The sequence below is a fragment of the Macrobrachium nipponense genome, chromosome 26, assembly GCF_015104395.2.
Source record: "Macrobrachium nipponense isolate FS-2020 chromosome 26, ASM1510439v2, whole genome shotgun sequence".
NCBI lineage: Eukaryota > Metazoa > Arthropoda > Malacostraca > Decapoda > Palaemonidae > Macrobrachium > Macrobrachium nipponense.
Genome location: NC_087215.1, coordinates 49,708,353 through 49,724,076, shown reverse-complemented (window position 1 = coordinate 49,724,076; position 15,724 = coordinate 49,708,353). Strand labels below are relative to the sequence as shown.

Genomic DNA, 15,724 nt, shown 5'->3' with positions numbered 1-15,724 from the left:
AGGGAAAAAAGAGCTAAACATCCATCCCCGTTCAATATCATAGGATGGCGTTTAATGGTACCGATCCCGGATCGAGAATAAGGGAGCAGAGAAGAAGAAGCCTCTTCGTCCTCAACATATCGAAGAGAAGAATGAAAGCGTCCCTAAAGTCTCCACAACTCTCAACTTACTTCTAAAGAAATATTCCACTCGGAAGTCAATAGTTGCTGCCGTCGATCGAGACGATTCGTACGGACTTTTGCAATCCTGTAACGAACCTCTAGAGGATCGTTACATTCTACGCCTGTTGTTATAATAGGCTCTTTCTCGTAAACTCGAAACAGGGACGAGAGAGAAGTACTTCTTAAGATATGAGAGAGCTGTGGAATATCAGAGTTGATCTGGACCACTGGTTCCCAAAAACTCGTTCGAGGACTGGAGGGACTACCGAATCGCTTTACTTCTTTCAGATTAAGATCCAGGACATTTGAAACCCTATCCAGATATCCGGCACCTTCTTTCTATCACCTCAGGTGATAGACGCACTGAGAGATGTTCAGAATCATTCCTAGATCTTGAATAATATTTCAGTTTCCGGTTCGGAAAAAAAACTGTGATCTTAATTGCAGTCTATTCGGGGAAACAAAACTTCTTTCGGAGGAAGAAATGGTCCCCAGCAAGCTCATCCATTCCCTCCCCGAGTATGCTTACTTCCCTAATAAGGCTGCGCTTTGCCTAAGCAGGAGAGCATATAAAAGTGCAATGTTGCGGTAGACTCGTAGTTCTATACGTGCGGTAACGAGCACCGAAAGGATTAAGAGATAACTCTGTTGAACATAGTAAGGCAAAACGAATGCAACGTTTATTCATTCACGTAAGAAATCCCTTCAATCTTAGGCTAAAGTCCGTGATTGTAGGACAGAGATACAGTTAGTCAGTCAATCCCGCAGGAGAGACGTAACCGCCAGCACAGAGATACGGTTAGTCAGCCATCCCGCAAGAGAGAGACGTAACCTACCGCGCTGACAGCGCACGATCGTTACTGTGGCTCAGTTGGACTGGAGGACAGAGACAGCGTGACAGCAGCAGCCAGCCAGCTTACGAATGTCGTCTCTTAACTTTATGTCTGGGTTGCCAGCTACCCTATTCTACGAAGAAATAGGTCCGTTTTGATTTTTTGAGCAGATAGACTCTCAAGCTGGTATATTTAGGCGAAACAGAAAACGCTAAATATATAGATGCGTTTGTGTCGTCAGAACACTACCATACAACGGTAAAAGATAAATCGGAAACTCCTGGAAGGCTGCAGGGAGTAACGATTAAATGTCCTTAAAATAGACAATAGACTCTCGGTTGCCATTCGAAGAGGTAACTACAGCAAGCGTATATGACTTGAACCAACCAGAAATAAAATAACGCAAAGCAAAATGATATTGTTATGATACAATAAAGTTTGTTCATACTTACTGGCAGATATATATATATATATATATATATATAATATATATATATATATATATATATATATATATATATATATATATATATATATATATATATTATATATATCATACTGAATTCGGAAATACAGCTACATACATATCTGACAGGCAAGTTTCATGAACAAAACTTAAGAGAATTGAAGCAGTCAGCTCAAGCTTCTTATGTTACTGGACATAAGCGTTCATTGACGTAGTCTACAAGTCTATTTTCTTGTACGAGTCTGCGAATGACGAATGAGAGCTCTTCCGAATCTTGTCAATAAGAGCTTATTCGCTTACGCAATATCAGGTTAATGAGATGTTTGTCAATGAGAACTAATCCATTTACGGGACAAATATTATTTTGTCAATGAGGGGATACCCACTTACTTGACAAAACGATAGTATATTGTCAATGGGGGAAAGTCACTGAATTGACAAAACGTAATCCAGGAAGTCGAGCATTTTATTTTCCGATTCCCGTCTCAAACGAGGAAGGGGCAAGAATCCTGTAAGAGACTAGGCTTACGGCAGGGTGAACGACGATGTTCAATTCGGCAGCGTAGTCCCGACTAGAAACTAACAAAACCTATCATCTGAAAAACCCTTTCAGATGGGCTAAAAAGCTTGCAAAATTATCCTGGGAAGAGGAAGAAATTCTCCAACCAGCTTCCTCTCCCGTATCACAACTAAAGCCTGCTAAAGCTTAAAATTTATTGGCAGTATGGCAAAGAAGTCCTATCTTGCGCTTTCCTGAAGAGCGTCCTTTTGATGAGTACCTTTGCAAGAATCCTACTGAACATTGCCGAGAGTCCTGACGTGCAGGACATCGAGCCTTTACCTAACCCGTAAACTGCCTATCGCAAAGTCTTGACTGCGGTAGAGAAAACGAGATCTTCCCTAGAGCTTTCCTTAACTCCATCCACCTTTGCGAAAAGCAATAAAATATTGACAGAGATCTCTTGAATTCACGAACCCGAGGTCTTGCTGGTTCGAAGACGAAGTTGTCTGTTCACTTTAAGCTTCCTCCGAAGCACTGCTTACTTCACATTCTTTGCATGTGAGGTATAAGGTATCACCGAAGGTAGAGGTAAAAATCTTGAGGCCCCAATCGTAAACAAGAGCTTGAAGAGTTCAATAGAAACGTTCAGCCAGACGACACACCGGACCTGGCGTGCGCTGGCGCGCCGCGCTCGGCGTCCACTGGCGAGCAGTGAGCACGCTCGGCCGTCCACTGGCCAGCAGCGAGCACGCTCGCGTCCACTGGCGCGCGCGGAGTGCGCTCGGCGTCCACTGTGCGCGCTTGGCGTGCACCCGCGCGCGCCTGGCGTCCATCCGAACGTCCCGTCCAAGCCGAGCGTCAAAAGAAGCGTGCAGAAAAGCGTCAAGCTCCTGACAGGCGTCAAAACAAGCGAGATACATCTGCGGAGAAATCCGACTGCACGAAACAGTTCTCAGGAGAAGGGTCGATCGTGCGAGAATACGAGGGCGACTGGCGAGGGAACGCCTTCTTATTCTCACAGTAACAAAACTCGGACGTCCGCTCTCAAAAGCGTTCGCGTCCTGCTACTAAGACTTCCATTTCATATTTCTCGGTGGAAAGACGTCACTGATCAGGCGACGTTCGCCTTCTTACTTCTCACTGGAACGCATAACGAGAGAGAGAGAGAGGACGTGAAGCGTCCTCCTCTACAAAGCTTCTATTAGAGGCGCGAGTCCTTCCGAAAAGCTCCAACCCCTGCGCGGGGAGGAACGCTTCGGAGGACGAGAAGCAATCCTTCAGGATTCGTGCACGTTGGCACGCACTTAGGCAGTCTGGGATTTTCATCAGAAACTGCCGAAGGCACGCCAGATCGGTGGGGGTTCCTCGTAACCCTCCTTCGGCTTTCGACATGCTCTCTCCCCGGGTCCCTGGGAGTCAAGCAGAGGTCCCGGCCCGGCCTAGAGGCGAAAAATAAGGCCGATCTGACGCACCCTCCACTACACAAGGGGCACTGTCACTGCACTTAGCCACTTCGCTATTGCCTCTCTAAGCAAGCACTTTCGATTCTAAGATACGAATCGAAAGAGTATTAGAGAAAGGGCAATAACCTCTACGACACCTGTTTAGGGCCCGAAGGCAACATTACAGGGTTTATGAGAAACAATAACAGAAGTAGCACTCTTCACAACAATGAAGGAGAGCGATCACCTCTCGCAGACCAAATTCATAACCCGTAGGCCATACTACAGGGTTAGGCAAAAAAAAAAAAAAAAAAAGTCTACAGGAAGGTTAGCAGGTTGGTTCACTACCCTGACTTTTGTTTACTGATTAATTGCGTACATACGAATCATACGTTTTCCTTACGGAATTAGACATGTTTACTGATTAATTGCGTACATACGAATCATACGTCTTCCTTACGGGGGGGGAATAGACAGTCTCCACACTCCTCACATGACAAATCTCAACCAAGAAGCAAGACTCATACCCCTCGTGCATACCAAGTGCGGATCTACCGAAGCTTTCGGTAGCCACATCCCTATCTTTTGGCAGACAAAAACACCTCTGAAACAGCCTAACTAGATTCAGATATCTTATGCAAAAATGAATCAAATTCAAATCAATTTAAGATAGCGTATGGTCTAGCCACAAATCCAAGTAAATAAATTAAAAAGACAATAGGATACTTAGCGGCAATGAAGTTTCCAAAATCTAAGACGGAGGTACTGGAAACAGGTGTTTCCAGCACCGGCGACAGAAAAATTATGAATAGAAAATGGGAATGATTCCTGATACCCGCCTCCCAGCGGCGGGAATGGGTACTAACCACCTGACTCCCACTGCTGTGTCGTAAGTGTTTAAATTCTGTCGGATTCGGAAAAATACAGCTATATATATATCTGACAGGTAAGTTTCATGAACAAATTAGGTCTTCAAAAGTCGCATGATAATGTGAGTATATACGGTATAATGTTTTCGAAAACACCTACAGCACAGTATTCACGGACACTTTTTCTTATTGGCTTAGATCATAAACTTCATATAAAAAAATGATTATAAGCAAATTCATTCTGAAGAATATGGCATTTTAACTTTTTAGCCTCTTAACCCAGCCCATGCACAAATCTGTCACCATAAAAAAAAAAATGCTTATTCACTGAAGATTTTTGTTGTGATTTTATAAATTACATTAAAAAATTCAGTTTATTTACAGAACTTATTTTAAAGAAAGTAACTAATATTTTCTAAAACAACTACAGCATAGTATGTATTCATGGACACCTTTTCTTATTGGCTTAGATCATAAACTTCATATCAAAATTAACACATGAATGAAAATAAACATTCATTCTAAGTAACCAAGACATTTTTATAATGAAATAACATTTTATATAAACTTACCAAGTTATTACATAGCTAATTATTCCCCACTTGGCAGCAAAATTTCAAATTCACAGGAAGCCTTCGAAAGCTCAGTGTAGGTACAAGGTACCACCCACTAACAGCAATATATTGTGGCGGGATCACAAGCTTAAAAAACAAGTGGCAAATCCCCCCCCCACATAAACCTAATCACTCCAGCTGCCAAACCCACCCTCAGTCACACTTTCCTCTTTACACTACAGAATACAAGCAGGACAATTGACCTATAGCTACACACAGAACACAAAAAAAACAAACACATGTACTCAACCAACTCCAGATATTCCAGACTATGCTGTGCTGTCTGCCGGTCGAGGTCACAGAGATACCAACCCCAACCCAGACCACAACCCACAACCAATACAACACAACAGCAAAAAGGAACACAACAATAAAACAGGAACACAACCACAACCCAACACCCAAAGACCACAACCCCACAACTCAACAACAAACAAGGAACACAACCACAACCCAAAAACACAGCAAACAACCAAGGAACACAACCACAACCTCACACATAACAAAAACTCAACAACACAACAAAAGACCAATGCACAAATAATTACCAACACAAAAAAAGCAACACACACACCCACTAACAACAACTCTCAACCACAACAACTCGCATATAATCCAACAGGAACTCACATACAACTCAACAAAAACCTCACAGCACAACAATTCCTAAGCAACCAATATCAAACCCAACAACAATCAGCAACAAACCAATAACATATACTTAAATAACTTAACCTATCCCTCAACACTTTCCACAGACCGCTGTCAACACTACTGATTATCACAGCCTCTGACTAAAGACTGCCCAAAAACTCACTCAAAACACAGGACTCTGATCTCTAACAGCACCAGCAGAAAACCCAGAACTCACCAACAGCCAATCCAATCGTTAACCATCCAACCCAGCCAACATGCAACACTCTCACCACAAAAGAAATATATTTGTTCATTTACTAAAGATTTTTTTTTATTTTATATATTACATAAAAAAATTAAATGCATCATCACATATACCCCAAAGCAAAGCCTAAAGCAAAGTAATAATAAAAGTGCGAAAAAAAAGAATAGTAAAGGAAAGAAAATATTGTGTCACAGTTAAATACTAAGGGTACCATGTTGTCATTAGTCATACATCACACTACCACTTGCACAACTCTAAAATCCCCACCAAAAATTCAACAACCATAATCCCTACTCTCACATCCCTAATGCCAAAGATGGTAAATGTCTCACTCAGGTATTTGATTGCTTTATACTGCCAACATTTATCTAAATATACATTATTGATGAATGGAAAAGGACTGTGAAGCATTAATAACATGAAAAATACAGAAATACACAAATGGATAACAATCAGTTACAAAGCACTGTACACTGGTTGAAATGTTATTTAGAAAGCAAGAAAATGTTACTGGAACTTAAATCTCGATATATGAAAAGGCAAATTTGTTAGTGAAGCTTTTAAAAAATAATAGCAGCATTACAATGGGTAAGAATTCTCCAATGAAAACCATGGAAAAAAAAATATATTTAATTAAAGATTGTCAAAAAAGGAACTTCTAGGTGCATTCTGATACCTGTGCCTTTCAAATAATTAATAACTTATATATAGGCAAGAGTCAAGTGCCATAAGGGTTTTAATAATAATGATTGAAATAGGCAAAACCTCTACTTCTCTGTTTCTACATGTTTAGAATAAACATTAGTAAAAACTCTGACAGATCATGACTCTTAAGAAAGTTACGTATTTTGGTTTTTTGCCACCAACTATTTAACTTTTTGCCTCAAATAAGAGAAAAATACAGTCCCAAAGGGTATTAAAAGTTACATGTTATATACTTCAAACTGACATTTTTTCCTTGTATAAAATTAATAAAGAAAATGTGGCCACTACTAGTGGTTTATTCTAATGATTACATACTATATAAAAAAATCAGTTAAATATTTTCCTTGGTTTTCACCGAGTTAAAAACATTTCCATGCACTTTAGGTTCTTTTTGTGATTAATAAAATTCTACATGTAAGATTTGAAATTTTTGTAAGAGGTGAGCAATCCTGCCAATACAATATTTAATAAATGTAGGATTTTGTACATTTTTAAGCAAAGCAGTACTCCCCTTGACAGACTTCATGCATAATTGGAGAGAAATGCATCCACTAGACTGGTACATTAGTAGCTGCATACCAAGATATTTCTTCAAGGGAGTTGGTTAAGGGATCCTTTAACTTCTTTCTCTTCATTTTTTACTTTTCTTCTATCACAGCAGTCGAAGAGAGTTGGATCTCTGTCGTCATCTACTACCACATCTCCCTACTCCGTCACCTATTACCACATCTCCCTACTCCTTGCATCAATTGCCACTTTCAAAAATACATTATTAACTTTACTTCTTGAGAAGACAAGTCCCTATGGTCCTTGACCTGTTCTGGTTTCCAAAAGCTAATCAGTGAATATTATAAAGGTGCCACTCGCACTGTTTTTGGCATTTGGCTCCTAAACTGTGATTTGTACTGGCTGGCTATAAATGACAAGTTTAAAATGAAACTATTCCAATTTTTTACCACCACACAAAATTCATTTTTTTTCTTTTAGAATAGACCCCATCATTCCTATAAAATGATTGCCATGGACACAATTGAGCTCTCAGTATTTACCTACAACTACAAAGCAACTGATGGCACATACTGTGGCTTTACTGGATTCTTTAGTTTAAATAAGATCAGACTAATCATTCAGATATTCAAAGACTATGATAGTGAGCTGGATATGAATGATGGGTTTATTATAAAAATTCAATATTTAGGTACAACAGACTCTATAATAATACTCAAATATAAAATATTACCCTAGCACGTCAATGCACTAGGATTTGAAAATGTTTGCATTTTTTAAACCAAGGTGTTCATGTCCACTAGCAGCAGACAAACATTCAATAAATAACATTCTTTTAATCACATTCTTAAAGAAGAAACTTTTCCTTACTTTATTCCCCTGAAATTACAACATACCTAAGAAAATAAAAATCTGAGAACTTTAGGACATAAATTTCCCATTACTACCAGCTATCTAAAGCTTATATATAGTGCTTCCCTTTACTTAGACAGAACTCACTGGCACAGATTTGAAAATGTTAATGTTTATTTTAGAAAGCATATCCTGTTAACTGAAAAACAATTTGAATTTGCCATAAAGCCTGTAAACTAATACTACCTCCTATGTATCACAGGATTCACTGGCATCAAGCTATACCAAGACTATTTCAAATGACATTTAAGCAGTTTGCATTTTGGTTCCTTCATTAACTAAGGATGTGTGCATCTCTAATTTTCGGTGGTCATGAAGTCCCAATTCTCAAAGAAAAAACTAAAATATTGAGATCTTGCTAAGTGCAGCATGAGTTTTGGAAAAGCATGCCATAACTTAAGTAGAATGATCCAAGCATCCCAAAGTTCTTACAAAGACTATGGAAAAGTCTTAGTGTGTGGCTTGAGAAAATTTCACATAAAAACTTGTGTATGGTAAAAATTATGTATGAAAAAAAAACAAATCAGCCTTGAACACAATTTTGTATGGAGTTTAAGAAGAGTGAGTTAAACATAGAAAGGACAAAAATGAGAAACATCCACTGCATGCAACGAGATTATGTCAATCAAAGGTTGTCAAGCACATGGTTTGATTAGGAGGAATGGTTAATCCACACTTGTCAACTAAATAATATTAACAAAAGTAAGTAAAAATGAAAAGTGTTTTGTTCTAGCATTGTCATACTTCAGAAATTTTACCGAAGAAAGTACAAATCTGTGATACTTAGCCATGAATTCAGCAAGATGTAAACTATAACATATTTTTCAACATTCATACATCAACAAATCTACATTACTACTTAAAAGAACAAACTAATTTGAGCAACCACTTTTACCAAATAATTCACTGTAAAGTAAAATACAATAGGAACATTAAAGACTTACAGTAATGTAATAGTTGCATCGATCTCCTTTACAACACTCTGCACATTTCCAGTCTTTCCACCAAATGCGAACACAGTTGGCCATGTACTTGTTTATCGTAGCGGTGCACTCATCTATTGAGGCACATCTCTTGCTAATGTAGTACTGCATGGGAGCACCAATTTCCCAATATGGTGTACCTGGAAACAAAACAAAATATTACCATTGTACAACTTCAAATGTGCAAAAGAGTTGACACAAGAAGTAAGTACATTAGATACAAAACCTGTCTAGCAAACACTAAACCATTTCTTGATTACAAAATTATAAAAAATTTTAAGATAGAATTAACTTTTTTCAATGCTTAACTACAGTTACAATTAGTTTACATCTTTGTGCTGTTAGGTACAATCAGCATTCATAATAACTAAACAAAAGAATAGCACTTGGTTGACCCAGAGGGTTTTCTGTAATCACCTGTTTCTCACCATGTAGTGCTGGAATGTTCTTGTAAGAATTCTTTATGACCACCCACTAAGATGTGGGGAGGCTGGGTGCCTTTCCACATTAACCCTTAAACGCCGAAGCGGTATTTCAAAAATCGTCTCCCGTATGCCGGTGGCGTTTGCGAGTGAGCGCCGAAGCGCAAAATGATATTGTTATGATACAATAGAGTTTGTTCATACTTACCTGGCAGATATATATATATAGCTGTATTCTCTGAAGTCTGACAGAATTTCAAAACTTATGACACACGTAGTGGGAGGCCAGGTGGTTAGTACCCATTCCCGCCGTTGGGAGGCGGGTATCGGGAACCATTCCCATTTTCTATTCAGATTTTCTAGTGCCACTGTCTCCTGAGGGGAGGTGGGTGGGCACTTTAAATATATATATCTGCCAGGTAAGTATGAACAAACTTTATTGTATCATAACAATATCATTTTGTTCATGAGACTTACCTGTCAGATATATATATATATAGCTGAATCCCACCTTTGGAGGTGGGAAGAGACAGAATAGGATTTAGGAAACAAATACATGTAAATGATTGACATCTTGGTTCCTTACCTGTTAGCATAGCTGACTTTGTGATTACTGTCACCCAAGTCTGCTTCTGCTTTACTAGAGTCTCCAGCAAGGTAGTGACCTATATAGCTGGTGAATTCTAGATGATTTGTCAACGGGGGCGTGACCACAATGCGACTAGACCATTTGACCGTACTATGAGGGCAATGAAGCAATAAACCACCACCTGACCAAAACTAGCAAAAGTTAAGGTAGCCTATCTTAAGCTAAAGACTGGGAAGTCCGCCTCTGGCGGCCGACCCAACAACCATAAACACAATAATATTAAATACTCCTCCTGACCATTTTCTACAGGATAAGATGAGTGCTACTTCCTGCCCCCAAAATTGTGTCTGCGGAAACGTATGGCCCTAGCGAACAGTAGTTCTCGTATGTCGTCTTCACGTCCCGCAGGTAGTGTGAAGCGAACACCAAGTTGCTCCGCCAAAAGGTGGCACCCAGGATGTCACTGAGTGCCATATTCTTTTGGAAAGCTACTGAGGTTGCGATAGCTCTCACTTCGTGTGCATTCACTTTTAACAATTTCAGATCACTATCCTTACAAGATGAATGAGCCTCCTTGATGGTGTCTCTCAAAAAGAACGCCAGAGCATTCTTAGACATCGGCAAGTCTGGCCTTCTTACCGAACACCACAAGTTGCTTGAAGGACCTTGACATTCCTTCGTCTTCCACAAATAAAATTTGAGAGCCCTGACAGGGCACAGGACTCTCTCTGGCTCTCGTCCAATAATTTCAGCCATCCCCTTGATCTCAAAGCTCTTGGGCCAAGGGTTGGACGGGTTTTCATTTTTAGCTAGAAACGTTGGGCTCAACGGACAAACAGCATTATGCCCTTTAAAACCAACATGCTTGCTGATGGTTTGAAATTTGCTAACTCTCTTCGCCATTGCCAGAGCAGTTAGGAAAATAGCCTTTCTGGTAACGTCCCTCAAAGATGCAGCATGGAGAGGTTCGAACGGACTGGACATCAGGAACTTCAAGACCATGTCCAAGTTCCAGGATGGCAGCTTAGGCTGAGCTACCTTTGTGGTCTCAAAGGATCTTAGAGATCGTGAAGGTCCTTGTTATTAGCCAAGTCCAGGCCTCTGAGCCTAAAGACTGCCGACAACACACTCCTGTAGCCTTTTATTGTCGGGACTGCCAGCTTTAAATCATTCCTTAGATAAAGGAGGAAGTCTGCTATTTGATTCACAGAGGTCGTGGTAGAGGAAATGCCCTTCTTTCTACACCAACTCCTGAAAGCGGCCCACTTCGATTGGTACACTGCAAGAGAGGAAGCTCTCCTTGCATTGGCAATAGCTCTTGCCACTGGTCTTGAAAAACCTCTCGCTCTGGCCAACTTTTCGATAGTCTGAACGCAGTCAGACTCAGAGCGGAGAGGTTTTTGTGGTACCTCTCGAAGTGGGGCTGTCTGAGTAGATCTATCCTCAAGGGTAACGTCCTTGGGAAGTCTACTAAGAAGGTCAAGACCTCTGTGAACCATTCTTTTGCAGGCCAAAGCAGGGCGATCAACGTCATTCTCGTCCCTTCCGCACTGCAAACTTCCTCATGACTTTTCCCAAGATCTTGAAAGGGGGAAAGGCATAAAGGTCCATCCCTGTCCAATCCCAGAGAAGGGCATCTATCGCTACTGCTCCTGGATCGAGAACAGGGGAGCAGTATAGCGGAAGTCTCTTCGTCCTCGATGTAGCGAATAGGTCTACTAGTGGACGTCCCCATAACCTCCACAGCTCCTGGCATACCTCCTGGTGAAGAGTCCATTCGGTCGGCAGCAGTTGATCTTGCCGACTGAGAAGATCTGCACGGACGTTCTCGACACCTGCCACGAACCTCGTAAGGATCGTTACGTCTCGTGCTTGTGCCCACAACAGGAGCTCTCTCGCTAGACCGAACAGGGACCGAGAGTGTGTTCCTCCCTGTTTCTTGAGGTAGGCCAGAGCTGTGGTATTGTCCAAGTTGATCTGGACTATTCAGTTTGAGACTTGGTCTTCGAAGAACTGGAGGGCCAAATAAATGGCCGCCAACTCTTTGAGATTTATGTGCCAGGACACCTGTTCCCCTCTCCAGGTGCTCCCCATCCCGAGGTGGACGCGTCGGAAAACAACACTAGGTCGGGGCTCTGAAGCTTGAGAGAAAACCCCTCTGACAGCTTTATGGGGTCGAGCCACCACCTTAGGTGAGTCTTTACTTTCTCTGAGATCCTCAAGATCGCATCGAGATCCTCAAGATCGCATCGAGATCCTCCTTGTCTTCCCAGTTTTCCGCCAGGAAAAACAGGAGAGGTCTGAGGTGCAGTCTCCCCAGGGAAACAAACTTCTTCAGCAAGGAAATGGTCCCCAGCAGACTCATCCATTCCCTCACCGAGAATGTTTCCTTCCCCAGGAAGGCTGACACTTTGTCTAAGCCTTGCTGCTGACGTGACTGGGATGTAAAAGCTCGAAAAGCCACTGAATCCATCTGAATCCCCAGATACACAATGGACTGCGTCGGGGTCAGACGGGACTTTTCGAAGTTTACCAGAAGTCCCAGGGACTTTGCCAAATCCAACGTCGTGTGAAGGTCCTTCAGACACTTTGCCTTCGAAGAGGCTCGAATAAGCCAGTCGTCTAAATATAGAGAGATCCTTATGTTCGAAAGATGAAGCCATCTCACCACATTCTTCATTAAAATCGTGAAGATCATCGGGGCGGTGCTTAACCCGAAGCAAAGAGCCCTGAATTGAAAAACTTTCCCCTTCAGGACAAACCGCAGGTACTTCATCGACTGAGGATGGATAAGAACGTGAAAATAAGCGTCCTGAAGGTCTAAGGACACCATCCAGTCACCTGGTCTTAAGGCTCCTAGAACTGACTGAGGCGTTTCCATCTTGAACTTCTGCTTTTCCACAAAAAGCTTCAATCTGCTGACATCTAATACTGGTCGCCATCCTCCCAACTGTTTCGGCACCAGGAACAACCTGTTGTAGAAGCCTGGGGATTCCAGATCTAGGACCTGTTCCACAGCCCTCTTTTCGAGCATTTGCTCGAGCAGATCGTACAGAATCTGCTGCTTCTCCCGATGGTAAGAGGGTGACAGATCCCTGGGTGTCGTGCACAGCGGAGGCGGTTTGATGAAAGGGATCTTGTATCCTCGCTCGATGACATCGAGGGACCAGCTGTCCGTCTCTCTCTCTCTCCAGGCTCTTGCAAATAAACGAAGCCTGGCTCCAACTGGTGTCTGAAGGACTGACGTCTCACTTTGTACCCCTGATCTTGGAAGGGGCTCTGCCTCTGGGAAGACCTCTTCCTCGAGGAGACGATCTTGAGGAAGCTCCCCCTCGAAAGGACTTCTGCTTCTTCTAGCATAGAAGTCGAAGGGACTCCCGGACGTCTGGAAGACTGGGCTAGAAGGTCTTGTGTAGCCTTCTCCTGCAGGCTGACAGCTAGATCTTTGATCATAGACTGGGGGAAAAGATGGCTTGAAAGAGGGGCGAACAGCAACTCTGCCCTCTGAGAGGGAGAAACAGACTTCACAGTAAAGTTGCAGTACAAAGCTCTCTTTTTCAAGAGCCCTGTACAAAAGTGCGAAGCCAGCTCCTCCGAACCATCCCTGATGGCCTTGTCCATACACGCTAGCACGCTGGACAGCTCCCCCAGACTAATCGAGTCCGGACTCCGTGACTGTACATCCAGGACTCCCAAACACCAGTCCAAAAAGTTAAAAACTTCCATCGTCCGAAACAGTCCCTTTAGATGGTGATCCAACTCAGAAGGCGTCCACGACACCTTCGCCGATGAAAGGAGAGACCTCCTTGGAGCGTCAACTAAGCTTGCAAAGTCGCCTTGAGCAGAGGAAGGAACCCTCAACCCAACGTCCTCCCGTCTCATACCACATCCCTGCTTTGCCATTGAGTCTCGACGGAGGCAGGGCAAAGGAAGTCTTGCCTTGGGCCTTTCTCGAATCCATCCAGTCATGGACCTTCTTGAAGGCTCTCTTCGTCTAAAGGAAAGTCTTCATTTTCACAAATCCTGGCGATTTACTGGATTTGGAAGAGGATAACAGTGAAGGAGGAGAGCGAGGGGCCGAGGGTTGAAACTTGTCTCCAAATGAAGCACGAAGAAGGCGGGCCAAGACCTGGTAGTCTGAAGAAGACGATGTCGAAGGCTGCTCTTCATCTACTGCCTCTGTCGAACTGCTTACTTTTCCCTCTTCTACAGGAGTAACAGACGAATCCACAGAATGGAGAGGTCTAAGACCTTTAGACCCAACTCTCAAGAGAGATCTAGGCTTCGAAGAAGAACTCTCCGTACAAGGCTGGACGTCTTTCACAACAGCCTCCGAAGCGTCTGGCAGAACTGCGAAGGCAACGTCTTGATGAGCGTCTTGACGAGTGTCTTGACGAGCGTCCTGATGAGCATCCAGGCGTCGGCGAGCGTCCAAAACAAGCGTCCCGACGAGCGTCTGTATGAGCGTCCTGACGAGCAGTCCGACGAGCGTCCCGACAGGCGTCTTGACGATCCCTTTGGTGAGAAGTAGTAGCTTGAGAAGCGTCAAGCTTAGAAGCTCGAGGAGGGTCCTGCCTCGCAGCAGACCGAGCGTCATGCTTAGCAGCATACGGAGCGTCACGAAGGGACGAGAGAGGAGCGTCTTGGCGAGAAGGAAAACGATCCCTGCTGCGATGAGCATAAAGGTCTTCCTCCCTCTCAACAGACGAGAGTTTGGGGAGACGCTCATTGCGCCCTCTAGACAATTGCTGGGGTGCGAAACGAAATCCAGAGGGCGACGAAACAGGTGAAAGAAACGAGCGAGGAGAAGGCGAGGGGGACTGCCTGGACCTCTTGATAGGCAGTCTGGCATCCTTCCTACGACGACGCGGCTCTGTTTCTCTCTCCACCAGGAAAGAAGCTAATTGTTGCTGCATAGAAAGGAGCATCTTCTTGGTAGGAGAAGACTCCTTCTCAGGGGAAGGTCTGATCCTGTGGGAAGACGAGGGGCGAGGGGACGCCTTCTTCCTTCTCACAGGAACAGCAACAGCTCTCTCCCTGGAGCGACTGGGGCGCTCAACAGCGTCATCCTCGGATGACGTATTGGTCCTCTTCTGCGGTAAAAAAGCTTCAAATTCCGGAGAAGACCGCAAAACATCTGGAGAAAAAGGACGTGAAGCGTCCTCCTCTCTGAAGCTTCTCTTCAAGAGGCGAGAGTCCTTCCGAGAGCTCCACCCCTTGCGGGGAGGGATGCTTCGGAGGACGAGAAGCAATCCTTCAGGATACGTGCACGAGCACGCTCCTTGGCAGCCTGGGAAGCGTCAACAGGTCCTGACGAAGGGACGCCAGATCGGTGGGGAGCCCCCATAACCCTCCTTCGGCTTTCGACATGCCCACTCCCTGATTCCTGGGAGTCCGACAGAGGTCCAGGCCTAGAGGCATTATGGGGCTGATCTGACGCCCCCTCCACAACAGTAGGGGCACTATCACTGCACTTCACTGCACCAGTCTCCAAGGCGAGCACTTTGGATTCTAGATTACGGAGAGAATCCAAAATCACAGAAAGGGCATTACCCTCCACAGACACAATCTCAGGGCCCGAAGGCAACACCACAGAGTTAGGAGAAGCAAAGTCTACTGGAGGGTTAGCAGGAGAAATATTACTGCCCTGACGTCTACTGCCTGATACACTCCTGGAGGAAGACCTCCTGATCCTGTCACGCTCTAACTTGCGTACATAGGAATCATACGTCTTCCAACCTGAATCAGACAAACTTTCACACTCCTTACATCAGTCATTTATTAAACACACGTCCCCTACAACTCGTGTATACAGTGT

The 15,724-nt window shown here is 43.4% G+C and overlaps 1 protein-coding gene across 1 annotated transcript in view; it reads right to left on the bottom strand.

Moving 5' to 3' along the window:
• Positions 1-15,724, bottom strand: part of LOC135200269 (uncharacterized) — a 108,960-nt gene that overhangs the window by 31,012 nt on the left and 62,224 nt on the right. Inside the window, exon 3 of the mRNA XM_064228756.1 lies at positions 8,857-9,035. Within this exon, the coding sequence (XP_064084826.1) occupies positions 8,857-9,035 (179 nt within the window). The remainder of the gene's footprint in view (positions 1-8,856; positions 9,036-15,724) is intronic.